Source organism: Zonotrichia albicollis, chromosome 10, assembly GCF_047830755.1.
Source record: "Zonotrichia albicollis isolate bZonAlb1 chromosome 10, bZonAlb1.hap1, whole genome shotgun sequence".
Taxonomy (NCBI): domain Eukaryota; kingdom Metazoa; phylum Chordata; class Aves; order Passeriformes; family Passerellidae; genus Zonotrichia; species Zonotrichia albicollis.
This window is the reverse complement of record NC_133828.1, coordinates 28,245,926-28,260,093: the sequence shown is the minus strand read 5'-3', so window position 1 is coordinate 28,260,093 and position 14,168 is coordinate 28,245,926. Positions and strand designations below refer to the sequence as shown.

The 14,168-nt window shown below is 34.3% G+C and overlaps 1 protein-coding gene and 1 long non-coding RNA gene across 4 annotated transcripts in view; one reads left to right on the top strand and one right to left on the bottom strand.

Annotated features, from left to right (window-relative positions):
- The window catches only part of LOC102061715 (sodium channel protein type 2 subunit alpha), a 69,301-nt gene that overhangs the window by 18,216 nt on the left and 36,917 nt on the right, over positions 1–14,168 (bottom strand). For all 3 annotated transcript variants that reach the window (XR_012581978.1, XM_074548560.1, XM_074548561.1), the window contains 4 exons: positions 12,774–13,223; positions 6,268–6,385; positions 4,244–4,398; positions 2,899–3,072 (listed from right to left, as the gene is read on the bottom strand). Coding sequence is in view for 2 of the 3 variants with exons in the window: in XM_074548560.1 (XP_074404661.1) it covers positions 2,899–3,072; positions 4,244–4,398; positions 6,268–6,385; positions 12,774–13,223 (897 nt within the window). In the remaining variant the exon portion in view is untranslated. The remainder of the gene's footprint in view (positions 1–2,898; positions 3,073–4,243; positions 4,399–6,267; positions 6,386–12,773; positions 13,224–14,168) is intronic.
- LOC106629262 (uncharacterized) overlaps positions 1–14,168 on the top strand; it is a 71,857-nt gene that overhangs the window by 34,234 nt on the left and 23,455 nt on the right. The window lies entirely within an intron of this gene.

Sequence of the window (14,168 nt, the reverse complement as noted above, 5' to 3'; positions counted from 1 at the left end):
AATTTAAAAAAATAAAAAGGAGAAAAAGAAATTAAAGAAAAAAAATTAGTCTAATATTACATGTAAATTTCAGAATAGTTTGAACAAAAACACACTTTAATCCATAATACTATCTGTGGATATGTGCGTATGTATATTGTTATTTTTTAAAAAAGTAATTTCCTCACCCTTCATGTGTTTGATTGTGGCTTGGACAGCCTGTGATACCAGCCATAAACTGGCTTCTACATACATAGAAATCCTAAATACAACATTAGAAAACTGGAAAATTCAAAAGGTGTGTTGCAAAAAAGAAAAAAGGGAAAATATTACAAAACATCCTGTAATGATGCGCATGAGACAGAATCCCAACCTCAGCTTCATTTCAACTTTGTTTTTCTAATTATCAAATAATATAATTTCACAAAAGTACACTGTTATCATAAACTGGAAAAATCTTTGGATTTCAAAAATTGTTTGTATTTTGGACAATTAATGTGCCTACTTTTGTGGAAGAAAGGGTTTAATCCACAAGAATTTTTGAAACCTTCAGTACAGCTGGATTAACAGCTCAAAAGTTGATTTTCCTGCTGTTTTCCAGTGAAAGTCAATGACTTGTGTCCTCACTGAACCCCTCCCTCCAGATGGCTATCTCCTGTTGTGTTTACACGAGGAAGTCTTCTGCAGATTTCTTTCCTCTAAGGGTAGCTCCAGCAAGCTGCCAAATATGACACAATCCCATCTTTGCTCTTCTCTGTGATACCATTTGTAATTGCACATGGAAAGCAGAGCAAAACGAGCTTTTTTATTTGTTTCAGGGCTAATTATCCATTTCTGAAATAACTGTGAACATCACAATGGGTAAGAACTTTTGTCTGTATACCGTAAGTCCTTTCCCAAACAGGGAACAGCTGGAGAGCTTAGGCTGCTAAGTACAGAACAGTTTGCCTGAAAAGATTCTGTAAAATGTCTCACAGTGATAATTTAACTTGATTGGTACTGGCAAATTTGTTCAGTGCTTAGCTGGATAAAGGCATAGGACAGAAAAATAAAACTAAGATCTATTTAAGCAGTTGAGGGCAGCACCTGCACGCTAAACCAGTAGGAAGAGAAATAATTATAATTCCTTGTTAGTGGCTGAAAACAATAGCAAGTAAGTCTAGCAATAATATCAGAAAAAAGCCAAGCAGAGCACCATGACTTTAGGGGTGGAAGAAGTGGGTCTACAATACAGGAGGTCAAACACTGGAAATTGCATTGCTAAGTAAGGCATTCTCCATTCAAAACAGAGTATCGGCCTGAGCTGTCTTGTCTAACCTTGAGGTTAGAGCTACCTGAAAACCTCCAGTGGTGCCCCCCAACACAAATTGTTATATAATCTGCTGCTGTAGGACCACAAAATGCAGACACACTAAACAAAAGATTAAGATGGCTACATGAAAGCACTAAGATTGCTAAAAAAATGAAGAGCCCTTACCTATCCACACAGATACACGGTATGCCTAATCAGAAGATTTGATCTTAAAACTGAATTCAAGATCATCATTTCCCAATACAGGCTTGCAAGAGACACTAAATCTGAATACTCCTTAAATAGTAAAAGATTTACTTATTTCTATTTTATTTTTTTTTCTTTTTTACCAATGACCATTGTAATGGGAAAAAAAAATCAAAATTTACGTATCACAAACTTCTGGAAACATACTGTCTGGTTATTCATAGTATGAAAAGAGTCTAAAACATGGCATCAACAATTTTATGGAAAGGTGACAGAATCTATCTAGATGATTGCTTCTGATTTCCCATTAATTACAAAATTTTCACAATTTTTCACTTAAGTTATAATAAAGAAAAATCAGAATGCTATAGCAACCACAAAGAAAGCAAACATACAAAAAATATATATTCAGCCTTACTCAAAGACAGTCCTAACTTTTTGTCCTTTTATGTACTAAGGTTATCTTGTTTTGGAAAATTTAGTCTTAGGGGAGGGCCTTTACACTTGCTAAGTTTCTTACAGGTCAGTACATCTTTTCTGGGAATTTATTGACTTTATTCTTGGTGTAACTATTAACTGAGAGTTCACAACAGAAGAAATAGAGAGGCCATGAAAGTAAAAAGCAGGAAACTGCATTTCCCAGAAAAAGCATATAGCATATTTTCTCGAGTCACTGAGTTAGTCCATTTGCTAAGAATGGGGATCCACTGAAAAAAGAAGCACAGTTAAATGAGGAATACAAATAACAAACTCCATTTGTGCCTTTCCTTCTAAAAAAACCTACTTTAAAAAAGGCATTAGGTAAGTTTCAATTCTAATTATAAGGGACAAAATTTCTGTCCTAGATTCCAGGTACCATCCAATCAATAGAGTTTTCTTTTGTCTACTTGTTGAATATCTAGTCCAACATTTTCACAAAAAGAAAGAACTCCTTTAAATGAACATATCATGCAATGTCAATAATTTAGTTTCTCTGGAGTGCAATGTCAACACTAGCTTTTAATGTTATTGTTGAAAAACAATTCTCCCCTGCAGTTCTTTGTCAGTGCCCCATTAAGCCCAGGATCAAATGCTCAATCCCAAGTGCTCATTTAAATTCCCCTTTCCCTTCCTGTGAATGTGTCCTCCTTGCTCTCTGCTGCCACATCCAGCAGACTGAAATCAAATCTGTAAATCGTGCTCCCTCACCAGCTGGGTCCCCGCACAGTAAAACACAGAACACGTGGTGTCAATGGCAGCACAAAGGCAGATTTAGTTACACACTGGATAACTGCAGCAGGGTCTTCTTCACCACTGTGTATTTTCCCTTCCTTTAAACCAAATTTATATTATGCACTGCTTATATCTCTATCAGATTGAAGCTACATAAAACAACCTGCCCAAACAACAGAAACAGACTCCTTGGAAAACATAGTACCTACATCAACAATCAGGAAGTCCAGCCAGCACCAAGCATTAGTGAAGTAAGTCTGAAAACCATAGGCCACCCATTTTAGCACCATTTCCAGAATAAAGATGTAAGTAAAGATTTTATCAGCATAGTCCAGCAGGACTCTTATGGTCTTGCGCTGTTCAATATATATATCTTCAAAAGCCTGTAAAGAATGGGTTACACATAAGTCAGATATTGAAAAGCCTTTGAACATTACAAATTAAGCCAGAACTAAATGAAAACAGCAAAGTAAAATCACTTTCAACTTTATATGCTTTACCTTGAAAAACCAAAATAACAGAAATTACAATTACATTCTTTCTGAGTTTTAGATTTTGTTATTATTTATTTTATTATTATGTAATTACAATAAAAAGTCAGAGGTTGCCCAAAAGATTTTTAGAAACTTCAATACTACTCAACACAGAATTATAATTTTTCACCTGAAAAGCCCAGGCAAGTTGGTCAGAAGCCACTCTCATTATTACATCAACTTCAATTAACAAGAGACCAGATATTATGCTGATGATCTCCAGTGAATTCCTGTGGCAGGAGCTGATGGCAAGGTTTCAGTAGTGGGAGGCTGTAGATGTGGCCACTGTGAGAAGAGGCCAGGGGACTGCTTTGTGCCAGCTCTACCATTGACCCCACACGGGGAACAGCCAGGCACAACAATGAAGCTGACAGTAACTCTGGGAAAACATGTTTAAGGAAGGGCAAAGCACTGCATAGCAGTATGAGCACTGAGGGAAAAAGTGAGAGAAACTACCCTGCAAACACCAAGGTCAGTTTAGAAGGAAGGAAAGGACCTGGTGCTTTAGGTGCTGGAGCAGAGACCAAGACAATATATAACAAATCACGTGTCAATTAGCAACCAAAATGAAACCAAATATGTGAAGCAATAAATGTCCCTAAGAATACTAAAAAGAAATTCAAGAGTTCCTATGTAACAGTCCAGAAATACTGCAACTAAAACTGTAGCAAAAAAATTAACTAAGAACATGATTAATTCAGTATCTACTTCGGGGGAAAATTTTCTGTTTAAGTAGAACAATTTTTTCATGCATACATTTCCCTTTTCACAATTTTTGTAATTTCTTAGGTAAGATTTTTTAGCATAATCCTTTTCATAAACACACACGTCACCTAGCATTCATCAAAATTTTAATGTAATCTAAATTAAATGTAATACACAAAATATTCTGGGAATTTAGTTTGAAGTTTTCTTCAAATGCAACTTCAATGTTTTATTCTTAAGGAATTCATGTGTTATAATACTACTTAGATAAAACATTTTTATAGGTACTATTTCTATGGGTGCAAGCTCTACTTACCAGAGCACCACTGCTGAGAAGAATCATGAAGACAATGAATGATTCAAACCAGTTGTGCTCTACTATGTTGTAACAGGTTTTTCGAAGGTTCCACCAGATTCTTCCTCTTGTGCTCTCTGTACTGCCTCTACAGCATTTAAACTTCCGTACACACCCTAATTGCACAAACATTAAGAAACTGTTATATGGTACAATTTTCATTATCCTGAAAAATAAAATTATTCTTAGCTAGCTTTTGCTTCACAAAGTTCAAGTTACTTCAGGCTACTTATGCCACTTATCTTTTCAATTTTATACTTTGTTTTAACTTGAGCGTACACAATTTTTCCTCTACTCTGATGCTACATCAAGTTTATAGTAAAGGGCAGTCATCTAACGGACTAATTTTCATTTACAAACACATTTAAAAATTTATATTATTCAGTTTATATACAGATAATTAAAGAATATATTCAAATTGTCAGGGAGTAGAAACAACAAGCATACATAGCAACTTCCACATGAACTTGTTCAAGAATACAGAAGGTTCTTCTTTTAAAAGAACTGTTGCCTTTTAGAAAAGGTTCAAATAAATCAGAAATGATTACTATTTTTTACAATGCTGAGGAACAACTGATGCTCCAAGGGCTGATGAAGGATAACTCTTTACATAAGCAAATATTTTAACAGGAGAAAACAAGAGCTTTTCCAATGTGATACAGATTTGTGGCAACTGAACACAGGAATTTGCCTCACATTGGAGAGCTCCCAACTTTATCATGGGACCTTCAAGGCACTGTTAGTAATGAATCTCAGTAACTGCATAGCCAAGAGTAGCCTCCTTAATTCTTTAAAAATTATCAATCACATAGAAACAAAACCAAGTTGACATGACTTTAACCGATCCCGAAGGCATTCTGGTTTTCCTGTGAAGTGTCATTAAGTTCCTATGTTACAAATAAGTTACACTGTATTTCATCATCTCAGCTAAAACAGCTACCACTGTGAAGAACATGAACTACCTTACCTTCAACCACTCAACACGCTTATACTATGAAAAAATAAATCTTATGTCCAAGAATGAGTTGGACACACAAAACAAGGATAAGGAAGAATTTTAATATATTGTCAAATTATTTGAGAAGGGTACATTTTTTTTGTTGGATTTTTTTTTTTAACTAAGAACTTCATATAGTCAATTCATACCCACACTAACAATTCCGGTATATAAAGACCAGTAAAATAATACTTCAAAGGACAAAGGTCCCAGCCTAATATCAAAGATGTCTGCAAAACAGTAAACTAAAAAGCATGAATAGGATAGGGGAGTTAATCCTGGACCATATTTTGCTCTGAATTATTTTACTCATGATTTAAAAGGAAATTAAGTTCCATAATATCAAAAAAACCCAGAAATTCTTTCCTACATAGTAAATTTCAGTAGTCCCCTAGAAGATGCAGCTATTCAGAACTAAAATAAATCAAAATATTTAAGGACCTGCAAGTATGCTGTTCTGACTTCTTTACTTAAATAGATACACAGGATCTCATCCACCTGTTTTAACCCACAGTATATTTATACAACCTCTCTCCCCATTAATGGTGCAATCTCAACAAAAATTTACTGTTTGAGTCAAACTCTCCATTGAATGATGGTGCATTAGGAAGTGATCAATCACATGATTTCATTTTAAATTTCTTAGTAAAGTGAGCCTAGCGTAGGGTTTGATCTTGCAGATTTCACTACTGACAAAGTAATTTAAATCAACAGAATTACTGTCTGCTAAGAATAAGTTTGTAGAATTGTGCCTAGCGATTATTTTAAAATATTAAAAATTACTACATACACACATATTGAACTTTGCTTTAACCAACAGTACTTTGTAGATGTCAGTATTGCTATCTACAGCAGGCAAAGTTAATCATACCCTAAGACTTGATGAGTTACGATCCAGGACTGCTATGGCAAATAGCTTCCTTGAAGAGCCAATGTTTGTTGCAAACAAGCAAAATGTAATTGCTATGCCCAAATTTTATTTCCATACCTTCTGTAAAGCATGCTTGTATTTCTGATGCTTTTTCTGGTTCACTTTCACTTTTTTCTTCTCCAAAGACAGTTAAATTAACTGTACTTCCTTCTGATGAGCTGGAAAAATCTAGCTTCTGAAAATAAAATTCAGTTATATTTTTACTTTATTAATATTGATATTTTTAGAAGTGTAATTAACCAAGCATGCAACACCATGTGCCGATAATAAGAAGAACAATGTTTTTCACCAGAAATACAAAAAAACATCCACACATAGCAGTCAATGCTGTTGAAATGTGCATAAATTGCCACTTTCTATCTAGAGATTGTACAGCATACCATGGAATCTTTCATGGAATTTCAAAATTTCTAGAACATTAACTGTTACCAAGTTGATTTGCTGGTACATATTCTCTTTATTTTGCTTTCTACTATTACTTTCTTATACATTTCAACTGGCATTAATTTGCATTCTTCTTTGCCAATGCACATATGTAGTACATTGTGCATTCTGAAACTACCCATTACTCTGGTACACATACCCGTACAGTCAACACCCAGAAATAATTTTGGGGTTTTTCTGGGTTTTTTTAAATAATTAATATTATAATTAAGTAAGTCATATTATTAAAACGATCCCCAAACATAAAAACAAACATACACACACAAAACCCCAGCCCCATTCCAATACAAGAATAAATAATATATTATTTTGCAATCTGCCTGTGTACTGCAGAGATGTGGAGACTTTAAGGGAATATGTGGTGTCCTGTACACTTAAGTTAAGTATGAGTACCAAACTAAATCAGAGTAGTTTTGGTCACAGCATTCTCTGACATTTTACAATGTTACCATCAAGAAGTATAAAACATCTGTAATGAAGTCACACAAGTAAATGTCTGTAGGGAATGATGTAAGCACACTTTATAAAACAACCTCAGTTTTGCTAAATCAACACCAATTTTACTAATTTAGTTATATTTTTATGATTAAGAGATATCTAAAAGATAAATGCAGACAAGTTACTATCCAATCAAGTTGTATTTACATCTCAACTGTTAAATGTGAAAGGACACGATTATTTTTGGTAATAAATAATTTTTTATGTTTTTGAATTAATACTGCCAATATGATAACAATAGGTAACAGTATTCTTCATTAACTTAAATTAAAAATGTTTTTTTTATATTGCCTGCTTTCCTATTACTTTACAAACTGATTATCTGGAACAGAACACCCATAATACTTTTGTTTACTGTAAAAATGTATTTTCTTTTTCAGTAACATAATTTCAAAACAGCAATATTCACACCAAACAACTTTTCCTATCATTACCTCTACTGAACCCAGGGATAGCACAATATGCCTTCCACAATTCTAATATTATGCTGCTTTCATCATTCCATGACATAGCATATATAATGCAAAATGTTGCAGTGGTGGTGAGTAAACTAAAACAATTAAGTCAGACTATTACTTTTAAAACATATTCTTTTTAAGAATAAAGAAGTTTTTTGTCATATTATTAATAAAAAAATGATAGCAATGTGAAGTACCCTAAGTAATTTGAACTGTAAGCTTAGCAGAAGACATTAATTCAAATGAAAATATAAAAGATGAACAACTGCAAACAAAATAGTAACTGAAAAGAATCAATATGTTTAGAACATGAAGTTATGTATTTCATTTAACTCATGGTAGAAGAATCAGAGTTTAGAGCTTTTTAAAGTTTATTTTTAATTACAAAGGGCAATTTTCTTTACTCTAGAAATAAAACGAGAGATTCTGTGAACTATTTGTTCACAGAACTATTCTGTGAACTAAACCAGGTAGTCTGGCCTCCTCTTCTACAGATGGTGTAGAGTATAATCCTACTGGTTGAAGAGTTACAGATTTAATTAAACATTAGTTCTCTTTTTTATGTGAGGGGCTCATACTTTTCACTAAGATACAGGTACAGCAACAACAACAACAAAAAGTGATCATAAAAATCAATGTGCATAGCAGAGTTTCTCCCTCTAATTAAAAATTAGAAGTCTAGTTTATTTGTTATTTACAACAGAAGTCTTTGCAGAAGTCTAACTGATCTGGGGAATAACTCCAGGAAGAGAACTTTTAGGAAAGACAGAAATGTTCCTCCTTCAACTTCCAAGGCCCTTAGCTGCTGTTCAGTTTACTAAACAGAGGTAAGAAGGCCACATTAGATGTACACTAAACACTGGATTGAATGGAATAACTTAGAAAAAATTGCCACACTTATCTATTAGAAAAAAGCACGGCCTTATTATACAGGGAAGGGTAAGTAAGACAAAGTGACATTCAAATGAAAAAGATTTGTGTATATTTCAGTCAAATGACTGGAAGCTCCCAGTTTACTGGTTTGCATGCTGCTCTACACTGGTCCAGACTCATGTAAGCCGAAGCTTGAGTTAGGAGCAGTGTCACAAAATCAACATCCATCAAATAAGACTCATCCCCTAATACCTGGGACTAGTAGGATGGGATATCACGATTCCACTCTTCCCTACTGGAGTGCCTTTCTGAAAATAGCTTCAAAAATCCCTAAAAGATATTTTTCTATTCTTTCTGAACAGTTTAGTGTCCCCTTGTACACAGAAGAGAGACCTAAATACTTCCAATATGTAATACAGTGCAAAAGAATAGATGGAATATAATGATTCCACAACAAATCCACACAAATAAAAGCTGTATTTTCAAAAGGATTATCTCAATGGTAAAGAGCAGAACTGCCAAACTACAGAGAAGAGATCATCAGGAATAAGAAATGCATAGCTTGGTACAATTAAGTGAAATAAGAAACTTTGTAAGTTTTAAGGTTCTAGAGTTTCTGAACTTAGAGGTTTGGGAGTGTAGTAACTCCTTATTTTGTCTTTCTAAAAGTTGTCTTAATTTGATCCTTATTCCGAGTTTTCCTATTTTATATTTCTTTCTTTTTTGAACATCCTTATTTATGTAGTTTTAAACAATCCAGATTTATTTAGATACCTGCATAGAAATTTTGATTAATGTTTTATGATTGTTTTGATAAAAAAAAAGCAATTGGATTATGTTCACAAAGAAAAAATCATTTATGCTGAAGAATAAAACTTACATAAATAATTCCCTACATTCCAACCTTGCAGACATATATAAACTTCATGACTAGAATATAACTACATCATTACACTCATATTCAAGGGAACTACGCATATGTATCAAAAATTACATTTGATTGTTCCTAGGAGTGTATCTTTCATCTTGTATTTTAGCTTCTCTTACATGAGAAAACTGAAATGTGAATTACAAAAACATTGTGAACAAACACAAAACAATTTCTATAAAAGATACTAACATTTTAGCATACAAGTAACTGTATATATGTAATATTACAGAGTCATTGGTCAAAATGAATGTGATCAGAAAATGTTCGTAATTACACGACAGCTAAAAACATAGTACAACAGATGAACAGAAAACATCAAGTGAGGACAACCTTCCCATTGTCATAAAATCATAGGTTGTGAACCTCTGTTGATCTTGAAAAGTGCTGATTCTTAATCATTCAGTTAACAAGAATAAAACTTACAAAGCATGCATGTTATGCCACAGATATAGTACAGAAAATACCAAAGATGCAACAAGGAGAGAAGAAGGTGTGGGCATTGCCCTCGGTCATGCTGTGATGTGAGTCATGGGACTCAGCTTACAGAGCTGCACATGTTCCCACTACATTGCAACATATGGGGAAAAAGATACTGGAGCTGAGTAGCATGCAGGCCAATCAATCTCAGAAGTGATCAAATATGTATGATTTGTTTAGGTAACCTGTGTAAACATGCTGACACGCTGCTCTGCCTGGTTTAAAAGCACCAGTCTCGACTGATCCAGCTTGATTTTACTCCTGTGAGAGAATGGCACGCAGTGAAATTAAAATATGGTACCCTTGAGGTTGTTTGAGTAATGGAAACAGAAGTGTGGATTCCTACTATGTCACACATTTGCAAAACACAATATTTTTAGGTGTGGATTAGAGCTTTAGGCATATCCAAATATATAATGGAAAAGGTAAGATTAGCAGAACATCCGATGCTCATAGATGGGAACTGGACTTGGGCCTGAACATAAATAACACCCGACAAACAAAAAGACAAACCACCACTGAAAATCCCCTCACCCTCAAATCTTCCTCCTCCAGAAAAAAAAAAAAAAAGACCCAAACAAAAAAGAAATACAGATGCACCCACACTATTTCAGCTTTAGGTATCCTTTAAGTGGTAGTAACTAGACATTTAAAACAACAGAACATATTTCTCCTTGCATTTCATTTTCAAGGTCTTCACTAGATGCTAATTAGGATACATCTAGGTCCTCTCTTTCAGAAAAGAGCTGCAGGCAAAATAAAAAGTAAATCATACCATGTTAAAAATGGAAACTTCTGCATAAGATTTCCCCAGCATCTTTAAATATTTAACTGAATGATTTTAAGAAAAATTTCAAACAGTTCATTATGGATTGTAGCAGACATAGCAATGAAAAACAAAACCTCATGCTGAGCAATCAACCTGTAAGTTCCTCAATTTGTCTTCTGGTATAAATCTGATCTCATTTCTTAGCAATGGCTTCTCAAGGGTTCATCCTATAATGTGGCTATGTAACAACTCCAACACAAACTGCTCCATTTAAAGGGGAAGTCTGAAAGAAAAAGCTGAACTAATCTACAAGATGAAAGACCATTTCCCTACTGACTATGAACAAGTGTACACAAATAAGGGGTGTTTTCTTAGTTTATGTATCTCCTGTGGTTGCCAATTCTCAGCCAGTTTTCCAAATCTGAGCAAGTGAATAGTGATACTGGGTAACAGTATCCTATAAATGGCTACTGCTCATGTATCATCTTGAATATCAGAGGTAAGAAGGCACAGAATTTGTCACTCAATTCTACAATATAAAATACTGAAGAAATAGGTGTCTTCAACTGAAGGCTAATTTCCAGGCAAGTGGTAGATTTCAAGTTAAATTACCCAGATTCATTAAATATTCCTTCCACAAAACCCAAGTTTTATTAAAACACTAAGAAATCCAATATTCTTCAGTCAGATAATAATATGTAAAAGTTGCAGTAGTTATTCAGCAAATATTATAGCTTCATTACATAGAGTAGTTTCTGTTTTAAATGGGTAATAATATTGATGCTTTGCTATAAAGAAGCCTCTTACTAATCTACAGTCTTCTCAAATGAGTGGTCAATGTAACATCTGGAGTAACACAATCTCCAAAAAGTAGATGGAACAAATCAAGGATCAGGAAACAAGCTACTGAAATAACAAAAATAAGTGTAATACTGCTGAACACTGTAATCTGTAATAAAAGAAACACCTAAAGAATACTTTGTTACGCCTTTCTAAATTTAATTTCACTACATTTCCCAGGAACGAAATTATTTTCTAAACATTGGAAGTAATACTGGCAAATTAACTGCCTGTTCAAAACAAAACATCTGAAAACCTAAAAAGCACACAACCAATCAAAAATCTCTCAGACTCATCAACTGAATGCCCAAAAACCAACCATACACAAAGAAAACCCAAAAAACCCAAAAGTAAACAAAAAAAAAACCCAAAAACCCCCAAAACAATGCAGACAAAGCAATCCAGACTGGAGTACAGCTGTCTGCACAAGTGATGATATTCTATTTATGTCCTCGTGTCTTCAGGTGCCAGAGATGGTGATACCAGACACAGTCTGCTCGAGCCACAGATTGCAATCTGAATTTTTAGTGTCTTTCAAAATCCTGCCAAAATCCATGATTTTGCTTTTCCCCTCAGATTGAAGCTGCTAACAAATGACTACAGTCCTAGAGATGACCCAGTTTAAAATCAGACAGTTTTCTCAGAAATGACTGGTTTAAACCCCCCCCCCCAAAAAACAAGAAATTAATATTTTTTCATTCAGTAATTCTGGTTCTTACCCTTGAGTTTTTAGTTGATACATTCACATTATAATACAAACATTTTTCCCTTGGCTTTCCCCCATTATTTTGATTTCAGAACATGAAAACTGTTGCTACTGCTCTCATCAGCCTGAGTCAGCACCTCTGTTAAGTTTACCCTGTTAAGCTGATTTTCCTTTAAGAATATTAATATTCTTTATTATTATCTTCTCTAATATTTTTAAATAGCAGTTTACCTACATTTAGCTCAAAGAAACATTACAATTATAAAAAACCCAGTCTTTTGACACTGTGTATTCTGTACATAAGTACTAATTTCTCTATTCAACTAACAGTTTGGTAGTTGGCTTTTCAAACATCTTTATAAATGGGTTCACATAAATTTATGCAGTTCTATCAGGATTTTCTACTCTCTCAAACTCCACTTTCCCATTTCAGGATATTCACACTCTGTACAGTCCAAGAATCTTGAGGTACAATTGCTTTGCATTTCTAAGCAAGAAGAATTGCACTATGAAACAATACACTCAGTGTAATTAATTTGTCTAAAATATAAAATTTTTAAATTTTACCTCCTTGCTTTCATCCAAATCTGAGTCACTGCTAAACTCTTCTGTATTCAGACGCTCAAAATCAGACTCTCCAACAGCTATTGGTACCGTAACAGTAAGGCTTGGGTTGGTTATGAACGGTGCATAATCATTGTCACCTATAACAGTGGCCATTCCATTTTCAGTTTTGCCATAATTTTTATCTATCTTTTGTTCAGTGGCATTAAAGTTGGGAATGCAATGTTTTCTCTCATCATTCTGATCTGTTGCTGTTCTTTGATTTACAGCAGGTTGTTTTCCCAAACAAGGCCTTCGGAGACATTCACCCGCTTTTTTCTTCACATAAGCTATTCCCTTCTGAATCCTTGCAACAGCAATCTGCAAGTTGTTCATTTCATTATCATCATCTGTAGCAGCAAGGTTGTCTGAACTAAATGAACTCAGCAGCAAGGCCAGAAAAAGATTCAATACCTAAGTAAAATAAAAAAAAACAAATACAACAGAGCTGATTTTTCCCATTTTTCATCTACATGCTTATTATGAACACATTATAAACACAGGTTTTGTGTTTTCATCTACAGTAAAGATTCTGAAAGTACACAGTAAATAAAACGCAAATGCAATTAAAGTAAAATACCTTCCCTATACCTCAACAGAGGGGATTTGGTGGCTTTACACTGCTTATGTTTGTAGAAGGTCAGAAATTAATGATTCCTTGGCACTGTCTGAAAAGATTCAACATGTTTACCTTTCTGGCAAATCACAGCACTCTGATCTATGCAGGAAACAGATTTTCTATGTGCTGGTCCAAACTCACACAAATAATTTTTTTGCATGCAACTTAAAAAATGAGCAATGCACCCTGCCTTTCAATGCCCAAGTCATCCTTTTCCCACAATACGACAAAACATAGAACACACATCAGTCACAAAAGCCCAGAGGTTACCAGGAACTCAAATGCCAAAGCAGCAGAGTACCAGCTCTTAAAATCTTGAAATCAGCTCTCTCATCAGCTTGGAATGCAAGATGATAAAATATTTTAGGAATACATAAAGACAAATGGACAAAACTGCACTGAAAATACAGCAGGGATGTGTGCTTATGTAAGAAGTTTTCCCAGAGCTATGGAATAAAATCAGAATATAGTCAACACTGTGGAAATATTCACATAGGTGGATACTTCATTCCACAAAATTCAATTTTCTGGTATAGAAAACTACTTATGGAGTTTAATCAAACAACTTCACAGTTCTCTTCATTATAAGACAATAGATTAATAGAAAATCCTGAAGCAAGTGGCTGTGCAACTAGAAGCAGGGCTGTCTTAAAGACACCTACCTGACTCCTCTCAGAAATTTTATTCTTAAAGAATACGCACAGGACGGCTAATTTAAAAATTAGCCATCTCCTCTGCTA